Below are 16,664 nucleotides of genomic sequence, written 5' to 3' on the forward strand. Positions count from 1 at the left end.
GAACAGTAATGGAGGTTGTTAAATCTCGAGGTTAGAAGAGAGTTTAAAGGTTAAAAATTTTTTTGAACTTAGATAACGGTTATGTTATTAGCATATAGGAAAGTCAGAAGGATTTGAAAAAGCCAATAAAGAGAAATTTAATAATAAATTGAGAATAAATATTTGAAATTTTAGGTGTTATAAGCCATCCAGCAGAGGTTTAGCAATAAATTTAAGATTTGCACTCTTAGAAAAATATATGTGGAAGGTCCAGCTTTGGAAGTCATCTATGTAAATGCATCAGTAAAAGTTATGTCAGCAAATGAGATAATAAAAAAGATAGCATAAAAAGAAACAAGAAACTGACTGAGCTGAGGATAGAAACTTGGGGGTATTCTACGTTTATGTAGTGAAAGAAAGAAGAAGATGCAGCAAAGGAGATTGAGAAGTTATTAGAAAGATAGGAAAGGACCAGAATTGTATAACTTCATTAAATAAAAAGAGAAGAATATTAAAACAAAAGAGGTTGTCAAGAGGTAGTAAAATATAGCAGAGAGGTCAAAGAATTTGGGTACAAGAAAAAAACAGTAGATCTCACAACTGGTGGGATATTAATGATCTTTGAGAAAGCAAATCTTAGCAGAATGGTGGAAACAAAAGCTAATTTTCAAGGAGACAAGAAAAGAGGCAGTGGTGTAGATCAGGGTTTGGCAAATTAATATCCAAAACAAAATCAACCTCCATTCCCCTATCTGATTTTGTACAGCCTGCAAGCATTAAGAATGGTTTTTACATATTTAATGGTTGAAAAAACTCAAAGAGAAGAATATTTCATGATATGTGAAAATTATACTAATTTTAAATGTCAATGACCATAAATAAAGGTTTTGGAACACAGCCACACCCATGTTTCTGTATATTGACTATGGCTGCTTTTGCACTACAGGGCAGAGTTGAATAGTTGCAACAGAGACTATATAGCCTAGAGAGCCTAAAATATTTACTATCATAAATATTTATGGGCCCTTTTCCCCTGGTATTGATTATTCTTTTAGGAAATTTTGTGGTTAAAAGAGAGATGAGACAGGAAAGTCGCTTAAGAGTGAAACTAGGTTTTGAGAGTGTTTTTTTTTTAAATAGGGAAAATATGAGCAGATTTGTAGGCCAAGGGAAAGTAGTAAAGGAGAAAATTTTGAATAAAAATAATCATTTTATGGTCTGTTCATTCTCTCATATATTTCTGATTCTTTTCTATCTAGTTCCCCCTTTCTCAAACTGTTTTTAGAAATTTCTGATAAGGTCATTTCAATCTTGTTTGAAAATGATTTAACTCCCATACATGCCTCAGATTTGGGGGGGAAAAAAGGTCTATTTGTGTATGTGTGTAAATGTGTGTATCTCTCACACACATACATTGAGTCATTGATAAATGGTATCTGTCTTCCTCTGTCCTTTATAAAAGCTGCTTGACATGATAATGGTTACTTTGATATTGTGTCATAGTAGAAATTCTTTATGTGTTCCTGAGGATCCTCAAAAATATCTGAAAAGGAAATAATTTTGATATGATTTTAATAATACATATACATAAAGTATAGCTAGGAAACAATGGTATGTACTCTGCTCTATGGTTTAAAGAAATGAATCCTACAAATTAGTATGCACCTGGCCTCATTCGTTTTCCCATACTGAGTATATTCCCAGGATCTTTCCAGACCCTATCAGAAGGTAACTCGCCTGAGCCCAGTCTTCTCAAGTCCTGGGTTTCTGATAGATATCAGGTAGCTAGCCAGTGGTTACTTAGATCCTAAGTACCCAGACCCAGAAAAGCAAGTTTGAGAGTAGAGAGGAGAAATAGAAGAGGCTTATCTTTGTATGAATTCTCAAACTTGGCTGTAAGAGACACTTTTTGTGAGATCCACCTTTAGTTACCTGACACTATTTCTTTATTAAAGTGTCCTGCATAGAAGAAAGTCTTTTTTCTTCTGTTATAAGAGCAATTGTTTCCTAGCAGTTAGCAACTGACTTGCTCTTTCTCTTTTCCTACCTGAAGTGACTACACCTCTTTAATTTTCTTTTCTTGGCTTACTTGTTATTACACAATATAGACAATGTAGCACATCAGAAAAGTCAGTTGGAACCTCTTCCTCAACTCCACCCTTTAATCTGACTGAATCTGTCATGGAAATCTGTTTAACTGGCATTGGTTTGGACTCACATCTTAAGGAGCTTAGTTACCAGAAGTGCTATAACAGATCATCTTTTAATATCTTTTTAAGATATTAGGTAATTCTTTCATCAATGAAGCTTTTGAATCCAGTGTGTAATTTATGTTTACAGCACATCTCAATTCAGACGAGCCACGTATCAACTGCTCAATAGCTACATGTGGTTACTGGCTACCATATTGGACAGCACAGTGCTTAGTCCAATAGCACAAATTTCAGGTCCCATTTTACATAGTAAATTTCCAGGTCTCAAAGTATAGTTACAAACCACTTTGATAAAGGAAATCAGTATTTTTTTCAAGGTGCTGGTTTTATGATCTAGGACAATGTAAAATCATTGTGCACACTTAGAATCAGTATAATGGTTTCAAAATTTAATTACAAGTTTACCTTTTCCCTTTTGGCATTAAAGGACTGATTAAAAGGCAATGAGACTGGTTTTCTTCAGTGGTTTGTAAAACTGGCTCGAAAAACAGTATCCAAAAGGACATTCTGATGAATATTTTAGCAAAATTATCTGCTACATTAGGATAAGCATATAGCCATGGGGTAAGACAATTCAGATGGTATTCATTTGGATGTGCAAATTCTGATCTATTATTTATAACTTATTCTCATTCCCTTACAGTCTTGGCCATATTTACTTATTAGTCATGCCTCCAGTGCAGTTGCCCTAAGTTATGGGTAATTTTCATTTCCTGTGTATAGAGTGAGTAAAGGAATGGGGAACAAAGCCACTTCATTTCCAGGCACAGTGAACTGGACCCACAACACATCTCTGTCAGTTTTGCCTTAAAGAAAGACAATAGACCAAGTATGCAGTCAGACACTTTCTAGCTGTGGTGTTTCTGACATAGCCAAAGGCTGTAAGTCATTGTAGGAACATGTGAAGTGCTACAAAAAGTGCCCCTGAAATTGCTGGCCACTGCATTTAATCCATCAAGAACATTTGATAAGCATCTATGTGAATTAAAAGAACTGTGCCTGTGATTTTTATTTATATGATTTTATATGAAAGTCTAGTTTATTGGATCTTAAGACCCATGTCCAGGAACAGGAGTCAGCATAAGGATGCTGACCTCTCCTGGCTGTGCCTGTGACTTCAGAGTCCTGTCTTACTGTGACTTACAGTTTGATGGAGAGAAAACTGTAGGATCCATTTCTGCCAGGAAACCAAGGTCTTCCTGTTTCTAACACTGAGAATGGGCACCCAGTGGTCTGAGAACACTTTCTGGGCTAACATGGTCCTCACACAGGGCTGAGAAAGAAAGTGTTCCCCCTCCTGGGAAGCACATGTAGAAGTTAAGAGCCTGAATCTCTTCTAAACCAATAATTGACCTCTAGGCACCCACCATACTACTGCTACCTTCAGGGCAGAAGACACTACTCTTTGTAACCCAGCCACCACCAAAAAGGGAACAAAAGGAAGGAAGGAAGGTTAAGCCATTGGATAATACTGAATCTGTTTCCCTAGTGACTTAATCTTAGAGCAAGCCTAACATCCAGGTTAATTTTTGTAAGATTTCTCCTTTTATTATCACCCTCATCATAGTTCCCAATTATCTCTTAAAGTTTAAGTGGTTTATTGACATTAGCATTTCTGATAATAGTTTACAAACTACTATAAACAAATTTGTAAACATTACTATTTCTGATGAAAATAAAGTTGTTTCTCCCTCCAAAAAAAAAAAAAAAAAACAAAAGAAAAAGAAAAAAAGAAAGTCTAGTTTATTACCACTGAGCCTTGAAGATAAGAAGAAACAACCAGGCCGGGTATGGTGGCTCAAGCCTGGCCAACATGGCAAAACCCTGTCTCTACTAAAAATACAAAAATTAGCCAGGGGGGTGGTGCACACCTGTAGTTCCAGCTACTCAGGAGGCTGAGGCGTGAGAATCACTTGAACCTGGAAGGCAAGATTGCAGTGAGCTAACTCCACTGCACTCCAGCTTGGGTGACAGAGCAAGACTCTGTCTCCAAAAAATATAAAAATAAAAAAATAAAAAGAAACAACCATAAAATACTAGAATAAAAATTACTGTTTTTATGTAAATATCTGCTTCTAACAACCTGCATATGATATATGGATTTACTTTTTTCCATTCAGCCTACCTAGTCTTCGCCCAATGTTGGATGTTAATTATTTGCCACTGACAGACATGAGGATAGCACGAACATTTTGTTTTACCAATGAAGGACAGGCATTATACCTCGTCTCTCCTACTGAAATTCAGCGGTTAACATACAGCCAAGAAATGTGTGATAATCTACAGGTAGGTCAGGAGTTACATTTATGAAAAAGACATTGGACATGGTTGAGAGAATGAGAAAGATGTCTAAAAACAAAAATATTATTAGGTCAGACAATAAATATGCCCTTCCAATAACATGTTTTGAATATATATTCTTCATTTTGAGCCTACCAACTTCTAGTATAGTTCTAGGTATTGCACAGAAATAATAAGAAAGAGGGAGACAATGGAAAGATCATTCATATTAATAGCTAATCTTTTTGTTTATTTTATTGTTTTTGCCTATGGAGAATCTTATAAAAGATTATAAACTCTCCCCTCAGGGTGGAAAATATGTATGTAAACACAAAAATTTCCATACCATTCAAGGAGTTCAAGAACTCTTGAAGAAACCTTGTGATTAAGGGACACACAAAATAAACATATATCCTATGGGTTAGAACTGAGCATTTGTCTTTTATTGTAGCAGTAAGCATAGCCTAGAAACAGGATAGATATAAATGTCTAACCTTCTGTAAGAATGGTCACAACATTTTTTAAAAGCATCTTGGACATTTAACTAGTTAACCCCCCCTCATTTTACAAATAAGAAAACTAAAACATATTTATTATAATACAGGGGTTAAGAGCATAAGCTCTGAACTATTCGAGTTGTATTTTGGCTCCTCCATTTGTGTGACTTTGGGCATTTTACTTAACCTATCTGTACACTCTACTTTGGAGCACTGTTGTCAGAATTTAGTAAGAATTCATATAAAAGACTGAGCTCAGTGCCTGGAATATAGTATGGTTTTTAAATAAATAATAATAAATATTACTATCATCACCATTGTCATTCTACAGATAATTATTGAGTTTTTTCTATATGCCTAATACTTGGCTAGACTCTAGGAACATGCTAATAAATAAGATACAAGTCCCTGCCTGCTAGTGTGGAGAGACAGAAGTAAACACAATCACACTACTCTGTGGAAACTGCTGTATATGGCTGTGCCAGTACTGGGGAGACATATAAGAAGGACACCTGGGTTGATGGAGCAGAAGGGAGGTGGTTTAACCCGTTGACTCTCTAACATGCTTTTTAAAAATTTTGTGACCACCCTCACTTAAGGTTAAACTTTTACAGCTATCCTGTTTCTAGTCTATGCCTACGGCTACAATCAGAGACAAATGCCCAATTCTAACCCACTGGATATATATTTATTTTGTGTGTCCCTTAATCAAAAGAACTTAGAGAAGGATTATGGGCACAACTGACTTCCAAATGGTAAACAGGAGTTATCCAGTTGACTGAATGGTTGGGCATGAAAAAGGTAAGATACTTTAGACAGAAGTAGTGGCATGCAAAAGCCTCAGGGCTAAGGAAACTGCCAAGAAAGTGCAGAATTGGGAGTGGAGGTGTTGTGCTGGAGAATTAGTCGAGTAGATCTTGCAGCCCCTTGTAAGCTACCTAAGGAATCTATTATAGCATTTATCCCAAGGGCAGTGGTCATTAAAAAGTTTTAGCAGATTTGTTTATTAAAATAAATATTCTGGTTATAGTATGGCAGTTGGTTTTCAGGAAGCATAAGGATGGAGAAAAGTTAGCAGATTCAATAGCCATAAAGTGTAATCAACTGGATTTAGGGTTATTAGATAATAGGAGTGGAAAGGAAGGAATTAGTCATTTCTCGGTTTCTGGCTTGGGGAACCAAATAGATGATGTTGCCATTTCCAAAGAGAAGGGCTTCAGGAGGAAGAGCACAGGTCTCAGTAGAGGTAAAGGGAGATGATGCAGTTAAAATCATACTGGAAGTTCATAGGAAACCAATATTAGGTCACAGATCTCCTGACTCAGTCTAAGTTCCTTTCTCCACACTGATGGTTCTTCAACTTTGGTCTGCTTTAGAAAGAGCTGGGGAGCAAGGTCTGGTAAAAATGTAGATAACGAGAGTACATCTATGTAGAGTCTGATTTCATATATGTGGAATGCAGCCTGGATATCTGCATTTCTAACAAGCATTTCTCTAGTCATTGTAAAGCTCACCAAATATTGAAAACAAATGTACTTCACCCTATACAGTAGCTGCCTATTTTGACTCGTTTAAATTATCTTTAATCATTTTATAGTTTTGTACTCCTACAAAAATAGATCCAACCTTCCACATACCACCAAAGCTGTCCTATTTCATAGGGCAGTCTATGCTTGGTTCAGGGAAGGGTACCAGGATAAAAAAGAAGCTATAGTGACTGAAAAAGGATCAGAAGTCTAGTGGTAATTATTGAGCACAGATGGAAATTAATCCTAGGGTAGCTATATTAGCTTCCCATGCTTTGATGGAAGGAAGAAGAGAAGAGGATAAAGGAAAATTTTAGAATGTTTGTTACTACAGAAGGGGAGGAACAAAAGAAATGCCAGAGGGAGAACTGTGAGCACAGCAAAAATCACCATGAAAATATATGAAAAGCAGACTGTTTTTTCATGATGTGTCCTAATATATCACAGTGTTACCTTTTTGTATATTAATTGATTTTTTAGTTGTTCTAATGCTTTTTTCTTTGAATTTGATACAGGACATGCTAGGAGATTTGTTTACTCCCATAGAGACACCAGAAGCTCAAAACAGAGGCTTTCTCAAGGGACTGTTTGGTGGAAGCGGACAAACATTTGACAGAGAAGAGCTCTGTGAGTAAATTCCTGATTATAGAAATGTATTGCAAAATAGAAGACGTTTCTGTGTATGTGTATTTGTGTGTGTAACTTAATGTAATATGTGATCTCAAATTCTAGACTATGTATTTTTTGCATCTATCTTAAAGTTTGAATATTTGTTTCCTTCTGTACCATAAAAATCATTTCCGTTTACCAAACATGGAAAGTGGTCACTTCATATTAGGAAATTGTTTAACAAAAATGATACATATAATTCATACAAATAATGAGCAAGCTAATAAATATCTCATTTGCAAGTAGATCATACCTGCATGGCAATGTGAAGGTATTCAAAAAAGTCTGGAAAAAAGATTTTTGAATCTGCTTGACTTTAATCACTGCTGGAAAACAGATTCCTTATTCAGAATGTAAGATTTATAAATCCTACAGAATAAATTACTTTAAAAATCTACCAGTGAGACTTTGATAAACAAAATCAAAAAGTATTATTGTTTATCAAAGTCTCACTGGTAGATTTTTACTTATTTATTTATTTACTTACTTATTTGAGACAGAGTCTTGCTCTGTTGCCCAGGCTGGAGTGCAGTGGCCTGATCTAGACTCACTGAAACCTCTGCCTCCCGGGTTCAAGCGATTCTCCTGCCTCAGCCTCCCAAGTAGCTGGGATTATAGGCGCCCACCATGCCTGGCTAATTTTTGCATTTTTAGTAGAGATGAGGTTTTGCTATGTTGGCTAGGTTGGTCTTGGACTCCTGATCTCAGGTGATCTGCCCACCTCACCCTCCCAAAGTGCTGGAATTACAGGCATGAGCCACCACACCCAGCCTCACTGGTAGATTTTTAAATAATAGGAAGATACTAGGGAAAATTTTCAGAGAGAAGGTATGAATATATTTTCCAGAATATCCTACCATCATTTGGTCCTATAGATCAAAATTCTCTTTCTCTGGAACCTTTATGCAAAAACATCTAGGTTCCTTCATACAATAGAATATTATTTGGCCATGAAAAGGAATGACGTACTGATACATGGTACAACATGGATAAACCTTGAAAACATCTTGCTAAGTGAAAGAAGCCAGACAAAAAAAAAGGCCACATATTGTATGATTCCATTTATATAAAAGGTCTAGAATGGGCAAATTCAGAAAGACTGAAAGTAGATTAATGATTGCCAGGGGCTGAGGCACAGAAGGAACAGGGAGAGACTACCAATGAGCATGGAGTTTCTTTTTGGAGTTATGTATACGTTCTGCAATCAGATAGTGGTGATGGTCGTACAACTTTGTGAATACACTAAAAACAAGTGAATTTTGCACTTTAAATGGATAAATGTTATGTGAATTATATCTCAATAAGGCTATTATTTTAAAAAAATTAGATTCCATCCACTCTTATTTTAAAAAAATCTAGAATCCATTCCAATATTACATCCTTGGGAATTCTAACTAAATTTCTGCCAAAATAGCTGTTTTTTTTCCTTAAAAATAAAAATAAAAAAAGAATCTCACTTGGCTGCCCAGGCTTTAGAGTAAAGTGGCACAATCATAGCCCACTGCAACATTCACCTCCCTGGTTCAAGAGATTCTCGTGCCTCAGCCTCCCGAGTAGCTGGGACTACAGGCACATGTCACCACTCCCGGCTAATTTTGTACTTTTGGTAGAGACAGGGTTTCACCATGTTGGCCAGGCTGGTCTGGAACTCCTGACCTCAGGTGATCTGCCCACTTCAGCCTCCCAAAGTGTTGGGATTACAGGCGTGAGCCACCGTGCCCAGCCACAGATTTTTAACATATGTAACTTACATGGGTAAATGTTATGTTTGTTTTATAAATCAATTTTTTAACACACAGAACCATCATTCATATATTCATATACCCCATTTTTCAGTATTTACAGAGAGAGAGAGACAGAAAGAGAGAGAAAGAGAACCTGAGGCCTACAAAGGCTTTATACATGAAGGTGAACCAAGAAGGCTGAAATAAAAACTCAGGCAGAAATTTAAGCAAATGATCAGGCCTAAGCTTGGAACAAACATTAATATGGGTTAAATATGAAGTCACATATTTGAATATTCCAATTCAGCATCAAGAAATGCAATTATGCCATATTGTATGGAACACACACACATACAAAAGGCCTATGATAACAATATATCTCACAGTCTCTTTCTTAGCATTTTTCTTAAGTGCTAACATCTCCAAATACATATATGACTGGACCAAATAAGATTCTCTTTTAATGAGAATTATGACAGTAGAATGTAATACTAGTACTTTGTCTTGGTGACAAGCTTGACTGTTTGAATTACTGACAAAATGTTTTAAACTGCTATTGCGTATATTCTCAGTTGGGGAAGCTTCGGCAGGAAAAGCATCCCGCAGCCTTGCGCAACACATTCCTGGACCAGGTAGTATAGAAGGGATGAAAGGCGCTGCTGGAGGGGTGATGGGAGAGCTGACCCGTGCACGGATTGCACTTGATGAAAGAGGACAGAGGCTAGGAGAGCTGGAAGAGAAAACTGCAGGCATGATGACCAGTGCAGAAGCATTTTCCAAACATGCACATGAGGTAAACTGCCTAAGTAAATACAGACATCTTCATACAGGAGTAACTTTAAACATTTAGGATCTGCACAAGAAAGCTTAAACAGAGATCCACATAAGTAATCCTGTATGAGAATCAGGGTAACCTGGATCTCTTCTAAGTATTATAATTCTCCCAGTGCTTGGGAGATAAAAGGTTTTTTAAAAAAATACTTTAATGTATCAATACTTCTTTACCTTAGGGGATAATTAAAGAAATTATCCATTGGTTCTGATACATCTGGGATCCACATCCTCCATTTTGTCTCAGTCATGAAAAATCATTTTCTATCAGCTGAGTCTTTACAGCTTGTTTATTTTTAAAATCTTTCTCATATGCACTTTATTTCACAAAATAAAAGAAGCCACTCAGTTTGATTGTAAGTTTTGAGATAGATTTGCATGATTAGCTCAAAATGGCCTTGCTTTGAATAGCACTTTTAAAGTATTTTAGCGTCTTATGGTGGCTATTTTTTCTTTGCAGTTAATGCTGAAATACAAGGATAAGAAATGGTACCAATTCTGACTTCCAAAGAAGCTGTGACTGCTTTGAGAAACCATATTCAGGGAAACCAAATTTATTCCCAGCATCACTATTCAACTGCTAGAAGCCAGTTTCTTCTACAAAATGTTCCATTTACAGTCAATCTGAAATTTTCATAAAAGAGATGTATCAGAGACACTGTGCAACCCAAAGGCTGGAGCCCTGGTTAAAATCCCAAGATATGGCTGAATTTGCCTTTTCCCATGTGGAATGGAGCTATCATCTTGGCATGTCATTCGATAAGGATTTATATTTAGTAACTAACGGGGAGTCCTCTTGATTTGAAAATTCCTGTACAAACAAAAGCATTAATGCACTTAATGAAAAAAAATCTTTGCATGATAAATTAACATCTTAAGAGGAAAAGAAAAAAAAGCATGTTGTGATAGAAGAAAAAAAGATTCATGGTAAACTATTTCTATCAATTGGGCCACACTCAACAATTTTAAAAATCTGCATTTGAAGATGTCAGTGCATTTCAAATATATTTGCCATACCCAACTGAAAAGGAAAACAAAACAAAACAAGAACCCAGAGTTTTCTCCTCATCTGTAACTTTCATTGTACTAGAACCTTATTGAATTCTTATGGCAAGAGTCTGATTAATGTTCTCTCTCCATGTTTTACATCATTCACAGTTGTGTCAAAATCAAATATTGCCAGTATAGTAAATTATTCCCAACACAATCAGTTTCATTTCTATCACCTTCAGAATGGGTTGCTGTTTTTAGCACAAACCATGCAGGGTTGGGTCACCTCAAAGCATTTTCTTCAGCCTGGCTTGTACTCTATAGGGGAGTTGGTAGTAGGTGTGGGGAATCTATAGGAACAATAGAGTTAGCTATGAGAACTGACTTCACAAAAAGGGAAATTTCACACACCCCAATTTCAGCTTCTAAAGTGATATATTTTAAAAGCTTCATTTGTATCCTTGTCTGCCAGTTACACAGTATATTACTGTTCAAACCCAGTAGGGTCTGCAATCGAAAGGTGCTCTTGCAGCCTGACATTCACAAACCAAACTGGTCATTCTCTTTAGTGTGATTCAGTAAAATCTCAGTTAATGTTCTGGGAAAGGGATTCTGATTTATGACATTTCTGATTTACAAGGGCTTTCCTTAGAAAATACCTTTCGGTTTGATACTTACCACTGGAAATTGGTTCGATACTTACCACTGGAAATCTTTATAAAATATAGTGATCTGTTTGCTATCTTGGTCTCAGTCATCATTATAGATAACAGAAATACATAAAGAGTTTAATGATACAAAATCAATGCTTTTGTCCCTAGGTCAAATAATATAAGCCACTAGATTATGTCAATAGATGCCAAACACCTGTCCCTTATTAAAGACTCTTTTAAAGCTGGAATAAAGAATATCCTTAACATGATACAAGGTATCTATAACTCACCAGAAAAGCACCAGAGTCAAAACCAAATAGAGACACCTACTACCATTTAACATGATTCTGGAAGTCAAAAGTTATAGGAATGTATATATACATATTCCAGGACCCATCCTGTAATATGTTGTTTCGTCAAGAAAAGTTTTAATTATGGTTTTGGCTTATTGAATTTTTGTTTATCAAGGTCTTATTGGATTTACATTTGTGTTTCTTAAGACTTCACAATTTTCCTGGATTTCAGGTTATTTTATTAGCCAAAAAATGGTATTTTTATTTCCTTTTTAGTCTAATTTTTTGCTAGAAGTTGTACTTTCTAGCAAATGTTTCTAGTGGTACAATGTTCTCAGTAATTTTGAGGAGAACAAAGATGAGTGAAAGAGTTAGATAATGTACACTAGGATAGCATTTCTCAGAGTCCTTGAATCCTCTTGTTAAAAAAGCCTCTCTGAATCTCCCAGACTCCTGTGAACAGCCTTACGGTAACAGAATCTGGCTTGGAAACACAGACATTACATGACTGTATAATTTATAGAATTATAAAATTATATGGTAAAAATATTAAAGAAACTTAAGAGTAGGATCTAGAAAATACTAGTGGCCAAATTGCAATGTATTCTTTGTACCATCTGTTTCAAAGACTTAGTTTTCTGATTTTCAGAACAAATACTTTATCATTTCTGTATTTAAAAAAAAACTAAAAGAGTAAAATATTAGTTTATTTTAGAAATAATGAAATTCAGTCCAAAGTAGCAGTACATTTGATGAGTATTTCTGAAGCTCTCAATAAGATTTAACTTGTTTTAACTTGATCTACATCGAGATTTCTCAATAGCAGCACTATTAGCTGAAAGTCTTTGTTGTGGGGAACTGTCCTGTGTATTGTAGGATGTTAGCAACATCCCTGGCCTCTGTCTACTAGATGCCAGTAAGAACCTCCTAGTAATGACAATCAAAATGTCTCCAGTCATTGCCAAAATTTCTCCCAGTTTACAGCCACTATTCTACATCATACAAAGAGGTAGATTGTGTGAATATGTAATATATGTTGTTGTATAAAACTGTACAATAAGTATACAATGTCTTAGCAAGATAAATTATTATACCCAAAATTACATGTGTGGTTCATATGCAATAAGATACAATTTTGAAGAAAGCTTATAGGAATCAGTGAAAAATAACAACTACAGAATATTTTACGGCGCACAGAGAAAATATCAAAAAGGACATTATAGCATTTCACTGTAGAAGTGCTTAAAACTTTGGCCTCAGTGAATAGATCAAAAGTTTATAATTAGCACACCAATTGGAAGTAAACAGGTGCTTTTCAAATGCTTGAAAAGAAAAGGCTCTTTGAAGTAGTTAAAACGTGTCTTTCAAAATTGCTTTTATAAGCCCTTCCTTAACGTAAGGGTAACTTCATCTCACAAACTCCTAGTTAGTGGAATCCAAATTAATGAGGTTTTACTGTATCAAAATTATTTTTATAATTCAAAGAGATGATAGCAATAAGAAGAATCTAATGTGGATGTGATTTTTCTCTTTGAACAATTCTGTTCTGTTGCACTGACCTTAGCACGCACGCACACACACACACACACACCATCGCCACCACTACCATCATCATCTTATCCTCATCTTTGGAAAATAAGTACTGTTGATCCATGTAATCCTTTGCATAGTCTCATCTTTACTATCTTTCTTCTATTTCGGAACATAAGAAAAATACTCCTAATAACTTGGACAATGATACAGAAAGTGACTCTGAGCCTCAGTTACCATCAAAATTACATTCTATCTGCTAAAGCGACATCAGAAGATAAGGCTTGCAAACCACAGTCCCAACAAGTTGACCTTGTCTCCCTATGATTTCCTTGGAAGATAAGGCCTTTTTAGTGTTACAGTAGAAAATGGGCCTTTTCATTTATTCATCTGTGAGAAGCTAGAGGTATTTGTTTCCCTGATAATAACGTGAGCAATAGTCCTTACCTTGAAATCATCCATTAGTCTTGGAGTTTGGAGGGAGGAATGATTGATTCCTCATTTGTTTTAATCACCTACAAAAGCAGTACTACTGACTTTGCTTCTTACACTTCACTGAGCCCCAGACTTTAGGGCCCCAATCACTGTCAAGATCATTGTCTAACTGGAACTCTGAAAGGACAGTGACAGAACTGAATGTTTTCCAGTGATTCAGTCACAAAGACAATTTTCTCAAATCTTTTGAAAGTGATTCTCAAATAAATAAATCAAAATCCAACTCCTTTCCCTCAAAGTTTTTAGGGATCTGAAGGAAAAGGTTTACTGTTGGAGTCCCTTTTTATGTGACCCATGTACCAGTTTTAAAGGCACCATCTATACTTTATCTACATGAAGGGATCACCATGACTTTGAGAGAAAAAAGAATCAGATTAGGCCTAAGATTGGTTGAAGAAGATTAAAATAGATTCTTATATTCAAGCAGAAGGGAAAAATGAAGCCAATCTAGAAAAGTAAGCTAAAAATCCTCTCCTTGGCTTAGGATCATTGGGTCAAACTGGGAGTATATCTGTGTGATTACAACCTGCTGCTATGAGAAAAAAGAATTGTAACTTGACCATGTTGGCTCACACACGGCAATGCAAAAAAGTCAAAACATTCATATCAGGTCTTGGTCTCTGTGTCAGGAGAAACATGGTGGCTTTCACAGCTTCTTCACCTCTGTCCTCTGTCATGCAACTCCATTTTTGGCTAGGTACTATTTCACATGCACACTGTCCTGGGTGCCAGAAATACTTGTGGTGTACTTGGTTTGAGCAGTACCTCTAGTATGCACCATTCCAGGGAACATGGTTGTCAACATAACAAGTTTAGTGTGTGTATTTGCAGACAACATAGCCCTGAAAGCATGAAATGTAGAATAGGTAAGGTCTGTCTTAGAAAAGGAGGAGGAAGTACCAATTTGGTGCAAGAAGATCGTGGTGAGGAAGGACATGGGAGCCACAGTGAAGTGAAAGAGGCTTTAAGGAATCAGATGCACAGATGGATGCTTTGATTTACACATTTATCTAGAGGAGTGATTCTCAACCTTGACTGTACATAAGAATCACCTCAGGAAATTTTTAAATTCCCAATTATATTAAAATCATTTGGAGTGGGAACCAGACACCAATATTTGTGAAAGCCTCCAAGGCGGTTCTAATGTCCAGCCAAAGTTGATTATCACTGCTTTATGGCCAACTAAGGAAACCTTGTTTGTCTGCCTTGGCTGGTGCTCCAGCCCCAGTTCTGAGTGGTCAGGGAAGGCAAGATGTAAGATATAGTAATGGTATTTATTCTGTATGTCTCACAGAACAAAAGCATTTGAGAATTTCTGACCAGGCAGTGCTCCATCAACTCTTAATAACCATCTTTGTGATATTCTCCTATGTGACTTGTCCATCAATTATTCCAATTCAAAGGTCTAGGTTTTTTTTTCAATTGTCTTACACATGTGACATCACAAGATACCAGAAGTAGCACAGTAAATTCAACAGCATATAAAGCTAAGTGGAAAACTAATTCTTCATATTTAGACAGTGGAAATTCTCAAAACAATCATTTGCTAAATTAGGTCCAAATTTATTATTCATTCTTCTTCTGGAGGAGACATGGGTACCAGGTACCTGTTCTGCTGTAGGTATATTTCACTGGACTTGGCCTTAGCAAAAAGGAAGAACAAATCTTCCTTTTTGATTGTTATCTCAATCAAAAGCTCCCAGGGCCACTTGGATTTATTTTCTTAGTCTTTGGACATGTGTTTAAAGGAAAAGAATACCTGTAACTTCCTATATGACATCCAGTGCCCTGAAAGGGTGCTTACACCTTCAAAAAAGGAGAGTCCAGCCTATCAAAGGCAGTAACACATAATGAGAAGAAACTCAGAGTTATCGCCTCTCATACTGCTTTCCCTCTGCTGTTGGCCCACCCTTCTTGACTGCAAAGCCAGAAAATAAACTAGATGGTGGTTTTGGACAATTGTACACAGGAACAGAACCTCTAATAACCTATAATTTTTAGTACTTAATTATGTGATGTTTTATTCTAGGAAATAAGAAACAGATGACATCATTGATGTATCTTTCTTTCATCTTCAGAATTTTTGCATCTTTTCAGAAAATGACAAATTACTATTTTTCTGTTGCACTCAGCAATTGTGACTATACTTAACAAAATTCTTGTAGTCTGTAGAGATATCAATAAAATTGTATATGTTTGTACATAGATGCTCTCTTATGTCATGATGTCATGCACTAATGATTTTTTCCAAGATTACATATGGACAGAGGTAAGACCCATTTATAACAGTATGAACTATGGTTTTGCAAAGTGTTAATTGTTTTCAAAAAGCAGGGAGGGGGTGGGAGAGCAATGTACAGCAAATCTATCAAATACAACTTCCCAAAACTCACACATTGTACTAGAATTTATTAACCCAATAGCCATTCAAAATCTCCATCAATTTGAGGAGATGTGTTACTTTTTGTTGGAAGACTTTAAAGACAACTTTTGACGATGTTGATTGAAGTCCACCTTCAGTGAAGTACAAGCAAAAATAATTTGTTAATAATGCATCAAACGAAACCAAGGTGGGTAAGATGTACCTACAAACTCAACATGCAGACCTTACTTCCTCACTTCTTTTCAGCTCAGGCTTTGTCCTCATCCAGGCCGAAAAATTAAGCTACTATGGGCTTATTCCAGCTCCTAGTAGTTATGATAAACATTCATTAACTCAAGATCTCCAACAGTTCTCTGGAGAGTGTCGCTCTCCTGCGCCTCTGGCTTTCATAAGCATAGTTAATTCCTCTCCAGGCACTTTCCCCATATTTATCTATACTCTGGCTGTAAACAACTGACTTTATTCTTCCAAATCCTGTCTAATTTAATCTCAGGAAAATTTCCCCACCGCCATAATTTTTCTCCTAATTTTAGTTCCATATAAAAATTGAAAAAAACAGCCAACCAACTCTAGGCTAAAAAACTTGTTGATTAAAAATACA

At 36.1% G+C, this 16,664-nt stretch overlaps 1 protein-coding gene across 8 annotated transcripts in view; it reads left to right on the plus strand.

Annotated features, from left to right (window-relative positions):
• Nucleotides 1-15,885, plus strand: part of STXBP5L (syntaxin binding protein 5L) — a 507,233-nt gene extending 491,348 nt beyond the window's left edge. For all 8 annotated transcript variants that reach the window (XM_003825169.4, XM_008950467.3, XM_003825168.4 and 5 more), the window contains 4 exons: nt 4,313-4,478; nt 7,011-7,122; nt 9,461-9,681; nt 10,180-15,885. In XM_003825169.4, the coding sequence (XP_003825217.1) occupies nt 4,313-4,478; nt 7,011-7,122; nt 9,461-9,681; nt 10,180-10,221 (541 nt within the window). In that variant the 3' untranslated portion in view covers nt 10,222-15,885. The remainder of the gene's footprint in view (nt 1-4,312; nt 4,479-7,010; nt 7,123-9,460; nt 9,682-10,179) is intronic.
• Nucleotides 15,886-16,664: the final 779 nt, after the last annotated feature.

This window comes from Pan paniscus, chromosome 2 (assembly GCF_029289425.2).
Source record: "Pan paniscus chromosome 2, NHGRI_mPanPan1-v2.0_pri, whole genome shotgun sequence".
Taxonomy (NCBI): domain Eukaryota; kingdom Metazoa; phylum Chordata; class Mammalia; order Primates; family Hominidae; genus Pan; species Pan paniscus.